At 44.8% G+C, this 19,112-nt stretch overlaps 1 protein-coding gene across 2 annotated transcripts in view; it reads right to left on the reverse strand.

Moving 5' to 3' along the window:
• The window catches only part of KBTBD12 (kelch repeat and BTB domain containing 12), a 76,762-nt gene that overhangs the window by 44,659 nt on the left and 12,991 nt on the right, over positions 1–19,112 (reverse strand). For both annotated transcript variants that reach the window (XM_079964549.1, XM_079964550.1), the window contains exons 2-4: positions 16,579–17,761; positions 14,674–14,944; positions 9,249–9,399 (exon numbers count right to left, since the gene is read on the reverse strand). In XM_079964549.1, the coding sequence (XP_079820675.1) occupies positions 9,249–9,399; positions 14,674–14,944; positions 16,579–17,657 (1,501 nt within the window). In that variant the 5' untranslated portion in view covers positions 17,658–17,761. The remainder of the gene's footprint in view (positions 1–9,248; positions 9,400–14,673; positions 14,945–16,578; positions 17,762–19,112) is intronic.

Genomic DNA, 19,112 nt, shown 5'->3' on the forward strand with positions numbered 1-19,112 from the left:
CTCTGTTCCCCTCACAGATATAATTGCGTGTGTAGGTCCCCAGGCCACTCCTCAAATAACTTCACACATAACACGTAATTTTAGTTTTGGTTTTTGGGCACTATTTTGGCCACAACTTTATTAAAATACAAAATCAGTGAGTGGTTGTTTAGACATTGGTTATGACTATCTGTCCCCCCGCCTGGGACAGAACTGACATCCCGAGGTCCGATCGGTAGCCAGTAGAAGAGAAAGTCAAACTGGGGGTCATTTGAGCTAAGCGTCGGACCCACGCCGCTCACCCCAGCAGCTCCCCGAAAGCTTGCCTGCCCGGTCCTATAACAAGGATTCCCATAACAGGGATTGGGCGGCCCTGGTCCCATAACAGGGATTGGACGAAATCATGGCAAGCCCCAGGATTCCTTTAACGGAATTCCCTTCAGCGCAATAGGAGGGGCAGGCACCGCCTGAACCCCTCCACCACCAGCATATTATAACCAATGCCTAACCGCCACCCGAGCTTTAACGCTCGCCGCCAACCACTCACAAACCCAACCAGGAACCTAATTTTTTAGCCACAGCATCCAACCAAATCATTCCCCAAATCAGAAAGGTGCACTCCATCCGCCCGGTAAAGGGCTGCCGCCTTGAAATAAATGCTGGGGTGGGGAATAACCAGCCCACCCAGCTCCAAAATCTTCTTGCACACTGCAGAGTTAATGCATATCCTGGCCTTCTCAGCGGCCTCCGGGCGGGAAACACCGCGCCAGGTTTGCCTCTGCAACAGGTGAGACCAAATATTCTCACTGAAGGTAATAAGGCTGCCAATGCCTCTAAATCCCTTTTTGGATTGAGGTGTGCAAAGCAAGGCAATCAATAGTTGCCACATCATTTTCCCCCAGCTGCACCACTATGGCCATAGGGTGGGGAGGTCCGAGAGCAGCCGGCGACCAATCAGCGGCATAAACTCTCCCCATAACATTCCGCGTCTGGAAAACCATGACACTTGCATGTGCTGTGGGAGGCCGAGACACGCTCCCCTTGCAGACTGCCTCGCTCTGCTGCCAGCCCAATGAACAATGCTGTGTCCCACTATCCAGATGCGGACCAGCGTGGGATCTACAAGGGTTGAAACAAACAAGCATTAGTACCAAACTCAGCATTTGTTTCGCACATAACGCTTGAAAGCATCAGATTTCCATGTCCCAAATCCTTGATCCTGGCAGCTGAGAAGCCCCAATGGGCCACCATAGTCGCTGCACCTATGTGAAAGGAATGAGGGGCGAAACCAGAGGCCGAGATCCCACAAGCAGAGATGGCCTTACGCATGACTTTTGTGAAGTAGTGTTGCGCCAAAGGGTGATCATTTTCAAGCATGAGTAGCGGGCCGTCCCCAGGAGGTCTCAAGGCCAAGTACTTCCTTACATCCTTGACCGGGCATGAGCCCACCTCCCCAGTCGCTGGGAGGCGGACAACCTCCCCCCGACCCAGCTGGTCAGTTTTGGAGTTGCGCACTACAAGTCTCAACTCCAAAAGGGGAACGCATATATCCTGAAGGAGCAACCCATGAGAACCAGCAACTTCTAGGATCGAGCCAGCCCCCCAGGGGAACAAAAAGCCAAATATTTCTGTATTCAATAACAGGGCAAGGGCCCACCTTACCCGTGACTGGAAGCCTGATGATGGCAACCCTGCTCACTAGGTATGACTTAGAGCTCCAGACACTTATGACAAGCTCCAAAGCAGATAAGGAAAAATCCTGAGGCAATAAGCCTCCAAACTCTCCGCCCCGTGCTGGCTCCAACACAATTTCCCCAACCCTCAGTACACCAAAATTACAATGGAATACTGAAATATGTCTCATCTAGATTTAGAACCAGGAGACAAGTCTTAACTTGTTGCGGATACTGCATAGGTCAAGATTGACCGGCTTCCTGCCTGCAGTCCTGTGACGGCTGGAGTCTTTTCCAACCTTCCGAGACCCTGCGCACGGCACACTTTTAGAAGGGTCTCTGAAAAATTAAAGCTTTACTCTAGCAGGCATTGCAGTGGACTGAATTCTGATAGATTTAACAGTGCATCCGATCTGCAGCAGGTAGGCCAATTACTGCAGGTCCTGCTCAGAGAATGGAGGCAAGTTCCTCTGAATGGCTGAGGACTGCCAGCTAAACGCTAAGGAATCAGTCCAGGCCTTCTCATAAGACCTGAAAGCAGAAGGGGAAATGTAAGCTACTACTCCTCTTAATTATAAATTGTTGCCAAAGCGCCACGGGAGCTCCAGAAAATCCGGCTATAGCTGGGCGTCCGGAGCCCAGGATCTGAAGCTCTCCAACTGAAAACGGGATAGAGTGACAGCGAAAACATTAGATGATCCCGTAATAAAGCGAGCAGAAACACAATATTACACCTTAAGCAGTGCAGCTGGAAAGCACATAAAAGGGGGCGGAGACTCTGCCAAAGCATGAGGACCATTTTGCCAGGACCCTCACACTGCCTGGTTATCAGACCAAGGCAGACCTGGCGGTCCCCGTACTCCTCAGTCTAGATGTGCGCTGACACTACAATGGGGAGAACTCAAGAATAGTTAGGTCACATGAGATAGCCTTGCCCTGCCAGGCTCAAGGCCACTGTACAGGATGATGAAGGGACCCTGGACCATGAGACCACCTGGCCGAGCAGGAATGGAAGGGGCAGCCTGGAACAACCACCCTGCATGCCAATTTTTTTATTTTTATTTTTTTAACTGACTTAGCAATGATAGAATCTGACAAAGCAACATTTGCTATCAGAGGAAGTATTACAAGAATAACGTCCTTCACGGCAAACAGCTTTTCCACAGGCAAGCAGAGGTATGAGCAACAATATCCAGCTAGCCCCTAAATACTTTAAAGGGGGCAGTAGGAGCCACTGTCCTATCCACTGCCAACGGAACACCCAGCTCCTCAGGGAATAAAAAGGGCATCCAGTAAGCCCAAGCAGGGGCTGGTGTCACACAAACCAGCCAGTGAGATAATCCAAATAATGGTACCCCCAGTTAAACAAGTCTTGACTCGCGATGTTCAATCCAGAAAGACGCTAAAGGACTCGAGTGCTGCACAGCCTGTAGCGCAACACATTGGCACTGCCTTTTCAATGTAAGGACCATCCAATTAAAGCCCAACTAGTTATAATCTTGAGGGTGAACCGGCAGCAGCCTAACAGCCAATTCAATATCGCATAATGCCAACCAGGCCCACTTCCAATTTGTTGGTAAGCTCAACTGCCTGATCCAAAGATGCATATTTCACGGAACAAATTCCAGAGAGTCATTCACTGAGGTGCCTTTGGGATGCGATAAATATGGATTATATGGGGCTTTCTTAGGGACGATCCCCAAAGGGGATAAATGAAAATCAGGAATAGGAGAAGAATCAAGGGGATCCCACCAAACGTCCCAATGAAAGCTGCTTCCTAACCTTCTTACTTGCTACCACAGGTAGCTCTCTGACTGGCTTTTGAGTTGCTGTATTCTGAGCCACTGGTTGAAAAGCCAGAGGAATCCCAAACCTTGGGAAAACCCTTCCCACAAGCACAAAATCACTGACCCATCTAGATAACCTTTTAGCCAGGCTTTCAAGGAGGATATTTTTATGGAAATAGGGGCGAGAGGTATTGAGTTATTGCTTGCCAGCCCCCGCTTGGGCAAGATGCCCTGCCTTGTGTTGCCACCATGATGTGTAAATTTACAGGGCCAACACTGGCCAGAAACCCTAAAGAAGTCCCAACAAAGCTGCCACCGGGCCAGCTTCCTGCATACCAGCTTCAGGTTCTATTGCTCAGGGAATTTCCATTTAAAATGTGGAGCTGCGCAAGTGGTCCACATGTCCCTGTTCCTGCGATCCTAGCGAGCTGAGGGGGTGATGGCAGCCCTGCATCTAACATTCCCATCATAGTGAATTACCACTAATAGAATAATGGGGTTAGAAGGGACTCCGAGGATCATCTAGTCCACTCTCCCACAATATAATAACAACAACAACAACAACAACAACAACAACAGTAATCATCATCATCATCATCATCTATTTGTACCCGCCCATCTGGCTGGGCTTCCCCAGCCACTCTGGGCAGCTTCCAACAAAATTAAAATACAGTAATGCATCAAACATTAAAAGCTTCCCTAAACAGGGCTGCCTTAGATGTCTTCTAAAAGTCTGGTAGTAGACATCTGGTGGGAGGGTGTACCACAGGGCGGATGCCACTTCCAAGAAGGCCCTCCACCTGATTCCCTGTAACTTGGCTTCTCACAGTGAAGGAACCACCAGTAGAGTGATGAGGGAGAGTGATGAGGGAGCATAAAGCTGTCCCATACAGGGACCAATCCTGCAACCTAGGCATTACTGGCACCATACACTGACCAGCTGAGCTATCCAGGATGATCCCTAGAGACCCGGAACAGCCTCACCCTGACCCCTGGAGAGGTCCAAGGTGATGTCTGAATCATCATCAGAGCCCAGGGATGATTTACCTGCAAGGAGGTGTAAGCATCATCCCTGCTCTGCTTTTTCCTGCCTCTGAAGACGCTTCCTTCTGGAAGAAGGCACCTGGGGCATCAGCAAGTCATCCTCTGCAGGAGAGGCAAGCTCTGGAGGCATCTGCAAAGGCCCTGTCATAGTCTGCAAAAGAAAAACCTAACCAATGTGAGGAACAGGTGAAACTAATGCTTTGTGCACCACATGGGGACACTATTCAGGCCAGAAACGCTGCCAGAGGCCATCAAATTCTAGGGCCAAGCGGGCCAAGCCCTAGGATCACCTGCTAGGCCAGCATAAATGTTTCCAATGAGATAACAAACTCGAGGCAGCCCACCGCCTGTCCAGGTACCCCTGTTAGCCCTTTAGAGGGAAGCACCTCCTCAAGAAACCCAGAGTTCTTTTTGGGAGCAATATCACAAATGGGCCAAACTACCCAGCAACAAAATAGTCCAAAAGGAGCAGCTTGTTTTGCTTTGTTATAACAATGGCTAAGTGGGAGATATGAACCCTGTCTCCCAGGTCCTAGTCCTGTACTCTAGCCACTAAGCCACAACGGCTCGCCTCTAAAATGGCAGTTGCCATTATCAGGGCAAAACAAACTTGAAGAAAATAAACTTGTTCAGAAACAGCATAGTTAAAGAGCATACAAAGAGTGCTCATTGGAGGCACAGAGAGCCTCTGGCTCCACTCTGTCTACCTAAGATATACATTAGCAACAAGTGAGCCTGCAAACAAACAGATACATTCTTAATAGAGAGAATGAGTCACATGTCACAGAGACTTAACAATTTACTGTACTGCTAACTGTAGCAGGCTTAGGCTTGAAAAATATGTGCAGGCCGAGCAGGCCGTGAAGGCCTCCCTGCTTCAGCTCTCTGCCTTTTAGTCTCATTGCAATATTAAAGGAACTCAATATAGAGTGCCCACCCAAGGCTAGATTAAAACTCGGCCAACAGCACTGCATGCACCCAAAATAAAGCCAACCTTTGGGGATACTATAAACGAAAGTGATACCAGCCGAGCTGGGAACAGCCCTGACTAGCCCCACAATTAAACAGGCAAAAAATGGGGAAAACTTTTTTGCAAAAGAAAGCTCCTAATGGGGGCTCTCTCCCTATAGGGAAAGGCAAGCCACAGATACAGGGAGAATCTTCCCACAGGCAGGGTAAGGGATGGAGCGAGAAATCAAACAGGAAAAAAAAGGGAAATTAGATTAATTAAGGGACTAGAGAGGATTCAAAAGAAGGGGGAAAATAAAGAAATGTAACCAGACATGAGAAGATTGCTCTGATCCGATGCACTCTGCAAAGAGAAAGAGAAACCAGAGTGCACCAATATTTAAAGACTATGGTCCCTCCCACCCAATTTGCAACATACAATTTGCCCCAGCAACCCGGTTACCCAATCATGATGCCAGGCAACAATTATTAACCTGCCTGGCAACAAGAGGCCTGGCCTGGTGGCCCACACCGCAACACGTGCTCTCATTTATTGGAGAACACGCTTTCTCAGAGTTCTCTGGGAAGAGGGATTTCTTGTTACATCGCTCTGGAAACCGGAGCTACAATTTTCAGAGTGGTTAAACAATCCATCTTGCTGGAAACTCTGGAAATTGTTTCCTAACAACTCTCAGCACCCTCAACAAACTACAGCTCCCAGGATTCTTTTGGGGAAGCCATGAAGTCATACAGCAGGGCCTTAAATATATACGGCAGATGGGCCCAAATACATTTTTACTCTGGAAGGCGATTGACCTGCTGGACTGAGAAGTTTTAGTGATTTAACCCCTTGCTTTAGGATGCTTTTACTGCTGTATCCATTTCTGTGTAATTTTAAAGTTGCTGCAAACCAATCTGAGCTCCATTACCATAGTGGCAGGCAGGGTGGGATATCAATATATAACTTCTGAAAATAAATAAATTCTCATGTTTGATTAGCAACATCATCATCATCATCATCATTTATTATTTGTACCCCGCCCACCTGGCTGGGCTTCCCCAGCCACTCTGGGCGGCTTCCAACAAAGATTAAAAATACATTAAAATGTCACACATTAAAAACTTCCCTGAACAGGGCTGCCTTCAGATGTCTTCTAAATGTCAGGTTGTTGTTTATCTCTTTGACATCTGATGGGAGGGTGTTGAAACATGCCCTTGAAACATGGTCCCTCCTTTTCTTGCTCTGCAGGGCCAGCCCTACCCGTACGCAAAGTGAGGTGTCAACCTCAGGCAGCTGATTGTGTTATGAAAGGACAGTAAATTAATATGGAATGTATTAGTGTTTTATGTTTGCCATCAACAAGAGGAAGACGCCCTTGTAAGATTTTTCTGTTTCTGGTGGCCAAAGTGGAGGCAGCAAAAGTGTCTTCCTGGCCTAGCCCTGTTGGCATGGCTAACCACACTTGCAGTTTAGCACTAAACTGCCAAAGCAGCAGTACATAAAGCTCCTGCCTGTCACAATCCTAACAGTTCCTCTTTGGAGGGGGGAACCATTGTGAATCCTTTTCTGAACACAGCTGTTTGACACTTGTGAAGCAATTAATGTCTCGAGGAATCATGGCTCCCAGACTAGCAAGCTGTGTGAGTTTTCTGTTCTCACGGCAGCCACCATTCTTTTGCCTGTCACCTCCAGCTCTTGCAATTCTCATTCTGTCATTGCTGTCATAGGAATGATCAAGAGCTGAGCTAGCCAGAATAAGGCTGCGATGCTATGTAAACCTGTCTGGAAGGAAGCCCCACTAAATTCTATTGGACGACTTTCACCAAACATGCGTAAGATTGTGCCACAAGAAAACTTTCAACTTGCATGTTGCAATGTTATAATCTGCCTTTCTCTCTGTCCAGGTAGGACACCTTTGATATTGCCTTTAAAGCAAAGATTCATAACTCACATCAGCTTGCAGTAAATCTAGGTGTTCCTCATCATTGAATGTGCCCCCACCAAACCCCAATTGCATGCCATATTTACATGATGTTATCTGGAATCACAATGCAAAATAACAATGACATTCTGCCTGTAACTAGATAAGGAGGAGACAACCTGTGGCCCTCCAGAAGTTGCTGGACTACAACTCCTGTCACCCCTGAGTATTTGCCATGCTGGCCGGGGCTAATGGGAGCTGGAGTTCAACAACATTTGGAGGGCAATGGGTTTTCCATCCCTATTGTAAAGATTGGTTTAGCCATAACACTCTTTGCTCACCCTTTTAAAATAGAAAAAGTTGGGTTGGACATACACCCCAAGCCTAGGGTAAATATGCAGTTAAAAGAAATGGAATCTTCTGTGACTACCTGACAGTTTTCAACCTAAACTGTTGAAAATCATTCCAAAATTGTTACACTACTAGGAAGTGTAAATCTGGAATAAAGCCACTGCAATTTCTTTTTGGCAGTTTGCAGTGGTGCTGAGGGAAAAAAACCACATCTGATTTTGTGTGAGAAAGCCAGGAAATTGAGCACAGACTGACAATTGACAGGATGTGTTGCAGACTGAATCTCCTTCTTGAGAGAATATCAGCAACAGATCGGGTGGAAAAGAGTTAGTGTTGATTCAATCCAAAACTGAAGGTCGAGCACAAATGCTTCATGAACTTCGGTTTTGGGAGAGATCTGTATATTTGAAATGAAAAGCTTATGCATCCATCCTAGTATGAGTCATGAACCCTTTATCATTGACTAAATCTAATTCTGCCCCATGTGGTCCAAATTATGACACCTTTGCTGAAGGATGCATGCATATAGCAATGAGGATGTACATGCAGAGCCCTTTTAGGTCTAAACTATATGTTAAATGAAAATGTGCATAAGCTAGCCCTATGGCCCTTTGCTCCCAGGAAAAGCCACTTTGGGATGCAAGATTGGGAGGGCGGAAACAGCAAGGAGACTAGGCTCAGCCTTTTCCCCCCTTGCACACATTAATTCTCTGCTCCCAATCATTCACTCCCCAGGTGGTTTTTCCTGTGAAAGAGGCATGTTGGGCTTCTATTTGATTATAACAAGTAGTTAGGACCTTAGCAGAAATCATGTTGATCAGGTATTCAGCAGGGAGGGGAAGCAAAATGGACTAAATCCAGCCCCCCCCCCCCCCCCCCGATTTAGAGTGACAATGAAAAGAAACATGCTCAGGCCCCATAGGGGCATAAAATTCTTCATCTATTCCCATTCTCTTCCATTCCCTTTCCTTCTTTGTGAATAAAACTGTGTCATCATGTGTCAACAAAAATCCCTTGTTTGTTCCCCAAGATGCTTGAAGGGAGAATTACAACGTGCTTGCCTTAAAATGCCTCGCTTCAAAAATATGCGAAAGGAGAGCACCCAAAATTAATAAGGACAAATGCACATGGAGAGAGCTCTTCTTATTTTGCTAGTGCTCCTGTACATATTTGTTTGAATGGCAGAAAGAAAGGTGGGCCATTCTTAGCTCACTGATACCTGGGGCCCCTTTTAGAATGGCTTTATATTATCACCACTTTGGGCCTGGGTGTCAAACCTGTGGCCCTCCTGATGTTACTGAACTCCAACTCAAATAATCCTCAGCCATGCTGATGGGGATGGTGTGAGCTGGAGTCCTAAAGCACCTGGAGGGCTACAGGTTCCCTACCTATGACCGCAAGTGTACTTTCCTCTTGTCCCAGTGCTTTTTCTTTAACCTACAATACGGAGAGAGAAGGGGTGAAATCTTTCACTTGGCAGAGGCAAATTGCTGGGGAAAATAAAAAGTGGCCGCCCTATCTGTTAAAAATCTGTTTGCTCTTACCCAGGACATAAATCTCATTGTTGACTACAGCTGTGCTGAAGCGGTATTTCGAGTACTTCATTGGCGGGCACTCTGTCCATTTGTCTTGGCCTGGGTCATAGCGCAACATTCTGTTGCTTAATCGATCAGGCTCATCGTCAGGAAGATCCATCTGTATGAAATATGACAGCCATATAATAATACAACATTTGGAGCCGTCCGGGCACGCCTGCATGCTATTAATCATGGAAGGCAGCTGAGCAGATAAATAACATAAACACATCAATTATAGCAGCGAAGTGATTCATACTCACTAGGCTTTAACAGCACCCATGACTTGTGGCTGGGAAATACATTGTGGAAGGCGCATGAATAACGGCACATTTATATTCTGCAGTTAGGGAGCTGAGGATTTGTGTAATAACAAGCCATCTACGGACACAGCGCTGACAGAGCATAGCTCTTGTTATAAGGCTGCTGTGAAGTCTCCGGAAGAAAGTAAAAACCTCTTTATTCCCTCCCTCCCCCAGAGATGGAATTTTAAAACGTTCCTCTTCTCCCAGGCCTTTGGTTAATTAAACAATATACTGTATATGGCTTTTTAAACTGGAGAGGGGTAATTGTTTTTGTTTGTTACTATGTTGTTATTTTTGTGTTTTTATATTGTAAACTGGCCTGTGATCCTCTGATGCAGGGTGGTATAGAAATTTAATAAATAAATAAATTTTGTTTTTTCGGGTTGCTCAAATGTTTCCAGAGTGCTTTGAAGATTTGTCAAAGAACACTTTGGGGGGATCATTTATTAATGACAAAGCCATAGATTCATAGAGATAGATGATAGATAGATAGATAGATAGATAGATAGATAGATAGATAGATAGATAGATAGATACATTTCATTTTGCACATAATCTGAATTTACTGAAGCACTTCCCTCTATCACTTGTATGTACTGTCTTTCTCTTTCACACACACCCTGGTAAAAAGACCAGCAAAGGTATGGCCGGCTTCTGTACACCATATGAACAAGAATAAGTCACAGGTTATTGCCAATCTTGGGATCCTGGCGGGGGGGGGGGGGAGAGACAAGTGAACAAAGCCTAATGGTGCTTTCTTAAGCTGATGGTGTTGATCGCTGAGAACAAGGGGTGTTTCAACAACAGGTATGCTTTCTTCTATGGCTGATAAGGAAAAGACCAGATAGACTGTAGTTCAGGTGTGGGGAAGCTTTGGCCCTCCAGATGTTACTACACTTCCCAACAGCCCCAGATAGCATGGCCAGGGATGGTCAGGGATGATGGGAGTTGCAGTTCAGCAACATCTGGAGGGCCAAAGATTCCCCACACCTGCTGTAGTTATTCAAAAGGGTATGCTAATGTATAAGATGAATAGTTCTTGAGTTAATGTAGGGAAGATGTTAACAAAAAGAACTGTTTTTAATAAGAAAGCAAACAAGTGAGGATGAGCTGGGAAAAATCCACTTCAAATGTCACTGCAGCTTATTCTTAGGCAAGCCACTTAGCTTTAGCCTACCATCTGCAATACAGACATAATAATACTGGACTATGTTACCAGATTATTGCAAAGAGCAATGAGATGGCGGGTGTGTTGAAAGTGGTTGTTGTCAGTATTGTTTGTTTGTTTGTTTATTAATTATTAATTCCATAATAATTAATGCTGGTCAGCTTAATGAAAGAGGGAGCTGTGTGACCCTCAGACCCAATCATCAAGTTTATGTTTTGCTCTGGAAAAGTTGCCTTAAAGTAATTATACTATGTCTACTTCATCTTGTGACAATTTTATTTAACTGCACTCCCACATAGCGAAAGCTGGCATTTACCACGCCAGCATAGACCAACGAAATTATAATATGATGAACTCACTGTATGAAATGCATATTCAGATTGAGTATTCACCACATGAAAGCTGAAATGGTGTTATCATGCCAGGAAAATAATCTGCAAGTCAGGCCTTAGTTAGAAACATTATAATTAAAAGATGAATTACCTCTAGATAATGTTGTTGGCCATTCTGTTGCATTGTGTGAAGTGAAAAGAAAGGTCTATGCCGAAGCCTAGCAAAACCTCATCATCAATGAAGTGTCTGGACACGAAAAGGCAGTTTGACTGCACTTAGTCTGAGAGTCCATCTTAGACAATTCAGTGGGTTTCACATTAGTTAGAGAAGAGTCTGTGCATGATAATTTTAAAAGAACCATTTGGGCTCTGGATTTTGAAGGGCTGGGCTGTTATTGTGAAACTGGTACTGTCTGTGTATTTGCTTCATTTTTCAGTCCTGTGTTATTTGTCCCACCTGTATACATATAAGTCAGTGGATCACAGCCTTAAATCTGGAGGATTCTCCCTTCCAAGAGAAGCTTACCTGTTGCTTGTGAAAGAGGCACAAGGAAATAATAAAGAAACACACCTATGTGGGATGTCCTATGCAGACTATGAAAATGATGGATTCTTACTTTGAAAACATGACAAGGAGTCATTCAAAAAACCATTGGCATGTATTGTTGGGTTTTGGTATCTGAGTCCTAAAACCATACTTAAATTAAGCAATCATTGTTCACTATGCAACTGACAGAAGTCATGAAAAGGCCATTGAGGCTTAATCTTGTGTAACTGTAAGATTAGGAGTTGGCATTTTTATGCAGCCTATAATTACATGAGGATTAAGCGTCTTCAAAAAATCATTGCTCAAAACCACATGTTCTTTTGTCCGCGTGTATGAAAAGTGCCCATTACACTGCATCATAGGGCTGCTGGGTTGTTTATGTATGTGTGCTGAAAGGTAGGGAGGCCTGCCTGCTCAGATCAAAAGACACTACTGAGCTTTCGTAACTTTTAGAACAGCTACTTGAATTTGATTGCTTTCATCTTCCCTCCCCATTCCTTTTTCTTATTGTGTCGTGCCTTTTAGATTGTAAGCCACAGAGCAACGGCTGTCTTGTTTCGTTTTTAATCTTGGTACAGGACTTGGTAAACATTTAGACACTTTATCAATTATGTTAATATCAGAGTATTGTGAGGTAAATAAAGCACCTAAACAACACTCTGGAGCAAAGTGAGGATTCCCAGGTAAGATCCTCCCTCTTTTGTGTGGGCAGGTAATCCCTCCCCTACCTGGCCTGGTCTCCTTGGCAACACCTACCCCAGGTGGGATTGGACAATTGACTGAGGTAGGCAGAGACCTCTAGGTATCCCACCTGAGGGAGGCAAAGCCAAGCCTATGCTGTTGGAGCCGCTTCAGATCTAGGGGCTGCGCACGTCCACGCAAAGGGCACCCCCCGTTTTAAGCAGGGAGCAGTCATTCCCATGATTTTCACAGCTAATAGCTAAAACAATAAAAGTTACATTGAGCAGAACAGGACAGGACATGAATATTTGAGCACATGAAATGTATGCCTGTGGTCTTACTGGGGTTACATCCACGCTGTATATTTAAAGCATATTAGACCACTTTAGCAGTCATGATTTTCCCCAAAGAATCCTGGCAACTTTAGTACCTATACCTATCATAGAGTTACAATTACCAGCACACTTAAACTCCAGTTCCCAGGATTCTGTGGTGGTGGGGAAGCCAAGCCTGTTCAGGTGGTATAAAGGTACTTTAAATGTATGGCATGGATGTGGACCTGCACCACTGGAACAAACAATATAGGCAAGTATGTTTTCATATGTTTTCCCACATTCTGTGCTTTCAGATTTCCAATATATCTGTCAATATATCCTCCATGGGAAACCAACTAATCTACTACTTTAAAAGGTTAGCTGAACAACGGGGAGTAATAAATGAATCATCAGCAATTTGCTGAGATAAAAGTTAGTCATGAATTGCAATTAGCCTCTTGCAGCATGCAAGGTCAGCATTAAGAAGGCCCTGGCTCACATGTGAACACATGACAAGAATCCTGCTGCATATAGACCCATCTAGGTCTTCTTCCTGTTTCTCACAGTGTTGGTCAGCCAGACGTTTTTAAAAAGCCCAGAGGGTTCACCACATCCTCTCTCCACTCTCAAAAGCCTCTCGTAAGCAGCCAACTGACAAAAGCCACCTTTGCATTCTCCCAGCCAGATCCCGTGCATGTGATAGCCTGTCTACCTTCCTTCTCTCTGCACCCTGCTCCTTGGCTCACGGCAGTGGCCTGAAACAGCCTTGCTCAGTTTCAGGTTCCAATTTCCCTCCCTCCATCATCCTGACTAGAGTGATATTCCAGATCTCCTTGCTCCTCCCAGACACAGCTCACCCTCCACCCCTTGTGCATCCTGCTCCCCTTGTCTTACCCATCTGGTACTTGGGCCAGCCTTGGGCCAGAGTGAGATAGCCCACCCACAAGTGGCAGACTTTGAGGTCCTGTTTCAGGAGCAGCAAGTTCTAAATGACATCATGCACATTGCATTTTTACTGCAAGGAGTGGGCACTGTTTGGATTGTGTGTCTCAAACAAGGAAATGCCTAATTCATTTCTACACTTGGGGGCTACAGTGGAAAGAGCAGTAAGAATCACTGTTCCTTAACCTCGTGGAGGAAATTAGGCTAATAAGTACACATAGGATTGCAAGCTGGGAAAGGTTATTCTGCCACAATGCATAAGCATCTTATGAAGTCAGTGAGCAGGAAGGACGATTGACAGCAGGAGAGTGTGATGGGATGGTAGGGGCAGAGTCAAAGCAGTAGACAGGTGAAAAGTGTCTGTGGAGAATGACAACCGAAGACACGGTTGAAAGTAAGGCTGTGTGTGCATTACTGGCTTAAAATGCAGTTAGGTCATTCTTTTTTTCAACTCAGATGCCGGTTTGGAGAAAAATGCATCAAAATGCAGTATTTCATAAGAAATGTCAGGACAGATACAGAACACATATGAATTGTGGCTAATGATATATGCATAAAGGTAAAGGTAAAGGTACCCCTGCCCGTTCGGGCCAGTCGTGCCCGACTCTAGGGTTGTGCGCCCATCTCACTTAAGAGGCCGGGGGCCAGCACTGTCCGGAGACACTTCCGGGTCACGTGGCCAGCGTGACAAAGCTGCATCTGGCGAGCCAGCGCAGCGCACGGAAACGCCGTTTACCTTCCCGCCAGTAAGCGGTCCCTATTTATCTACTTGCACTTTGAGGTGCTTTCGAACTGCTAGGTTGGCAGGCGCTGGGTCCGAGCAACGGGAGCGCACCCCGCCGCGGGGATTCGAACCGCCGACCTTTCGATCGGCAAGTCCTAGGCACTGAGGCTTTTACCCACAGCACCACCCGCGTCCCAATGATATATGCATACTGCTTCTCAAACCAGCAGTGAGAGCACACTCGATGAGGTAAACAAGAGTGTGTACATGTTCTTAGAGGAGAGGAGGCACAGGGAATATGTACAGGCCTCCACAACAAGCACAGGCAGTATGGGTGGAAGAGTACACCATAAATGCTAAAAAGCTCTGCGATATTCCTCACCTGCGGTGTCCAACCTCCCATGATGTACAGCCTGTTTTTCACGGTTACTGCAGCATGGCAGGCCAAGGGCACTGGGAGGGGAGCCAAGGCCCTCCAGTTTTCTTGCTCCATTGAGTACTTCCCCACACAGTTTGTGATATGGTATTGGTTTTTCAGTTTCATCTGACCTCCTGTGATATATAGGTCATTATGGATGGTGCCTAGAGCATAGAGCTCACGAAACTCTGCAGTACACAGACTTTGCCAAGAGTGATTCCCCCGACTGTTGTACCTGTAAAAAAGAAGAAGCAGCTAATATTAGAATTGTGAGGGCAACAGGTCAAATCGGAAACATTTATACCTAATCCCTCTCTTTATGTGTCATTTTTATTTTCCAACAATGACAAGCAATGCAATTCTAAACATGTACATTTGGGAAGAATGGCAAGATAGAAATTTAATCATGATAATATGATAATGATAATGGTGATGGTGATGATGTATGCTCAGAAGGAAGTACTATTGAGCTCAATGCGTCTTTCTCCCAAGTACGTAAGTGGGAATAGGATTGCAGCCAAAATGTGCCAAAACAACTTCATACCTTGGTAAACTTCTACCCTAAAATGATTGCAATATATATGCCACATGTTTGTGTTAGGTTTATACAGCGGGTGGGTTGGTGTGAATCTGTGGCTCTCAAGTTTGAGGTGCTGGTACTGGAACACAGAGCCCTATTGCAGGTTGGAACCAGGATGCCTAAAAGTGTCTCATCCTTTATATACCAACCTGACCACTGCGCTCTGTCTGAGAGGGCATCCTGCATACCCCCTCTTATCAGGAGGTCCGTATCTGATAAGACAGGTCACCCATTCTGCCCAATGTCAGAATAAGTTCTTAGCAAGGCAGCAGCTATCCTGCAGAATTTCCTCCCACATCTGGAGGGCATCAGAGTAGGGAAGGCCAGTGGAGAACATACTGACTATTAGGAGGGTGTGGCAATATCAGCGAGAAGGATAATTTTCTGTCAGGAAAATTCTTCCATCTTCTATCCTGTTTTCTTTAAGAGGTAGAAAACAGAATGAGCAGTGTGTATACCTAGCCTTACAGCTCGGTCCTAACCGAGATTACTTCAAAATAATTCCTCTTGATTTTGTTGGGATTTATACCCAACCTCAGGTTCCCTTAAAACATCGTGAAGACTTTCAGTAGTAATGATACTATTGAGTAAACAAGAATAAGAGCACTAAACTTGCCTGTGATTCAACAGGGACTAAATCATTGCAAAAGGAGGAGGAAAAAACAATAACTAGTAGCCTATGGAATTATTTGTGGCACATAGAGGGCACTCTAGCCATTGTTATCAATGAATTGGGCTACGAAATAAAAGATTTAGTCCACAGCCTGTAGAAATCCCACTTGAGTGACTGTTGATTCGTATTTATATTGTACATAGTGTACTAAATATACTGCAGGAGTCAAGGGGAACTCGGTAGAAGCCTGTGTCTTGGCAACAACATAGCCACCCAAAGCAGATACTTTATGGTAGTATATTAAATAAACTGGTATTGGTGAATAAAATAAAATAAAAATAAAACTTATCAGACGCCACCAGTATAAGTCAGATGAAGAATTATAATTGTCCGAAATCTTTCATAAACAGTTACATATGGTATCTTTTTAATCAGCACTGTTATGAAATAATGGATCTGAGGTTAAAGCCCTAAAAAGAGGCTGTTAGTTTGCCAGCCTCTGAAGTTAGGCAGAATACCAGAAGATCAGAGGAAGAGGTTTGGCCACACAGCATTAAACAGGCATTGGGGTGAGTGTTGTAGCCCTTAAACCTTAACTTCTATGCACACATGGTAATTTGAAGTTTATGATGGGGTGCTAGTTGTATTTAGTTTCTTCATGTCAGAGGATACAAACCTATAAATTTCAATTTTCTTGCTCTTTTGCCTAGACATTTTGGCAGCGCTTGCCTCCCCGGCCACAATGATATCATTATTCTCAGTAACCACACCGGTGCATACACATCCCAAGCCTTCTCCATATTTCGGAGAGGAAATGAAGTATGTCTTTTGTGTAACAGGAGCATAACAGAAACTGGCATCGCCGTAGTTGCCGTGTCTTGATCTGATGCCCTGCGAGTTATTGCCAATGCAAAGCAGAAGGGTAGTGGTCTCCATGCCATAGCGAAGGGTGAGAGAAGGTTGGCTGGTTTTCTTGATAGTTTCTAATGCTCTCTCAATCATCTCACTACACAGTGTATTACTGAGAAGCACTGTGTTTCTTTTCCGAGCTTCGACTAGGAACGAAGGGCTTATAAGCACCAGCCTGACTTGCTTCAGGAGCTCAGAGAGGTGATCTGCTCGCAATTTCCTGCTGTGGTTAACCCATCGGAGGACTAAATCCAAGACGCTCTCTTCCCTGGACACATTCAGATCATCTGATCTTATGAGATTTAGCAACTGCTGCATTTCAACCTCCAGTATTTCTTCATGCAGGCTCACCTCTGCAAAGTGCAGGTACAAATACCTCCTGGCTTGATCGGACAGCTCTTCGGCCCCAATGTGCTTGGCAAAGTAATGGATTCCCACGCAGTTGGAAGCATCCATGTGCTCCATTATGTATGCCTGACACATGCTGGAAACGTCATCCATCTGCATGAAAAAAGCAGTGGTGGCCACACCCTGTACATTGGAATTAGTGAGGTGCAACTCAGCCGTGTACATGTACTGGAGAAGTATGGACACACTCTCTGCTGACATGTCATGCAACTCTACTTCTTTCTGTGTGCATTCAATCAGGCCGCAGGTAAACATTGCTTTGAAGTAGGGGCTGAAAGCAGACAGCATCAGTTTGTGGCAAGGGAACTTTTCACCTTCAGCCACCAAAACTACATCAATCATTTCCGATAAATCTCTCATACTTTTTATTTGATCCAGTAAATTCAAGCTATGCCGCTGCTTCCTTTTACCCTCGGACTTGTAATCCATGCTAAACATTTGGGTGTTGTTAAGATCTTCTCTTGTACTTGCTTGAGGTTTGAAAGATATGCTATTGGCATATCTAACAGCTTTGAAAGTGAAGTTCCTTCAATATGATGTTCCTGGAAGGGAGAAGGAGAAACATGTAATTTTCTTATGTGAACAAATCTTCAAATTGTCTGACAATCAAGTTTTACTGTTACAGCCTAAAGGCAGTAAATATTTTGAGAAGATGAATTTGCAATATATAATTATTATTATTTTTGCAAATTCAGAATTTTCAATTTCTGGTTGAACAACAACAAAAACCCAGTGTTTTTCCACTCCAGATTTTGAGGATTGAACAATTTGCACCAGGAGTTGGTTTCATTTATGTCCTTTGTCAGTGACAAGATCCTGAATAATGCATTACTATAGCAATATTTGAACAAATATGCAGAATATTCATATTGTGAATGTCTGAGGGATTTGACATTGAGCTAGAACATGCATAACAAGGAACGCTAAAGAAGATAGATTGATACTGCTGCAGAACGCTGAGAAACAAGGAGCGGCTGGAACTGAAGGACTCCCCTGAAGACTTCTAGAGCCAAAACAAGACAGCTTCCCTTTAGAACCAGGAAATTCCACAAATTCCACGGCCAAAGGAGCAGAAGAAACCGCTGAAACCGCTGAACTCCATTGAGCCTAACTTCGATAAGACACCACCTTATACCGTAAACCAACTGACCGACAAACATATCTACATGCCTCTAGCTACCATCCCAAACATACCAAACAGTCCATTGTATATAGCCAGGCACTACGTTACAGCCGCATCTGTTCCAATTCTACAGACAGAGACTCTCACCTAAGAGATCTACAGCAAACCTTTTTAGAACTAAAATACCCAGCAGATGAAGTTAGACAACAGATCAACAGAGCCAGACTGATACCCAGAGAGAACTTGCTGCAAGACAGACCCAAAAAAGAAAATAACAGAACACCTCTAGTCATCACATACAGCTCCCAAGTTAAAACAGTACAACGCATCATCAGAGATCTACAACCTCTCCTGGACAATGACAGTTCTCTTTCTCAAGCTCTGGGAGGAAGACCTTTCATTGCCTACAGACAGCCACCCAATCTTAAACAACTCCTAACCCACAATAATACTACAACCAGACTTAACACGGACACTGGCACCAGAGCCTGCAATTAAACCCAGATGCCAACTTTGCTGCCACATACACCCGGACAACACCATTACTGGCCCCAACAACATCACACATACCATCTTGGGACTATTTAATTGCTCATCGTCTAACATTGTGTATGCCATCAAATGCCAACAGTGTCCTTCAGCTCTCTATATTGGACAAACAGGCCAAACCTTACGCCAAAGAATAAACGGACATAAATCTGACATCAGGAACCACAAGACAGAGAAACCAGTAGGAGAACACTTCAATCTCCCAGGACATTCTATACAAG

This window comes from Podarcis cretensis (assembly GCF_951804945.1).
Source record: "Podarcis cretensis genome assembly, chromosome: 2".
Taxonomy (NCBI): domain Eukaryota; kingdom Metazoa; phylum Chordata; class Lepidosauria; order Squamata; family Lacertidae; genus Podarcis; species Podarcis cretensis.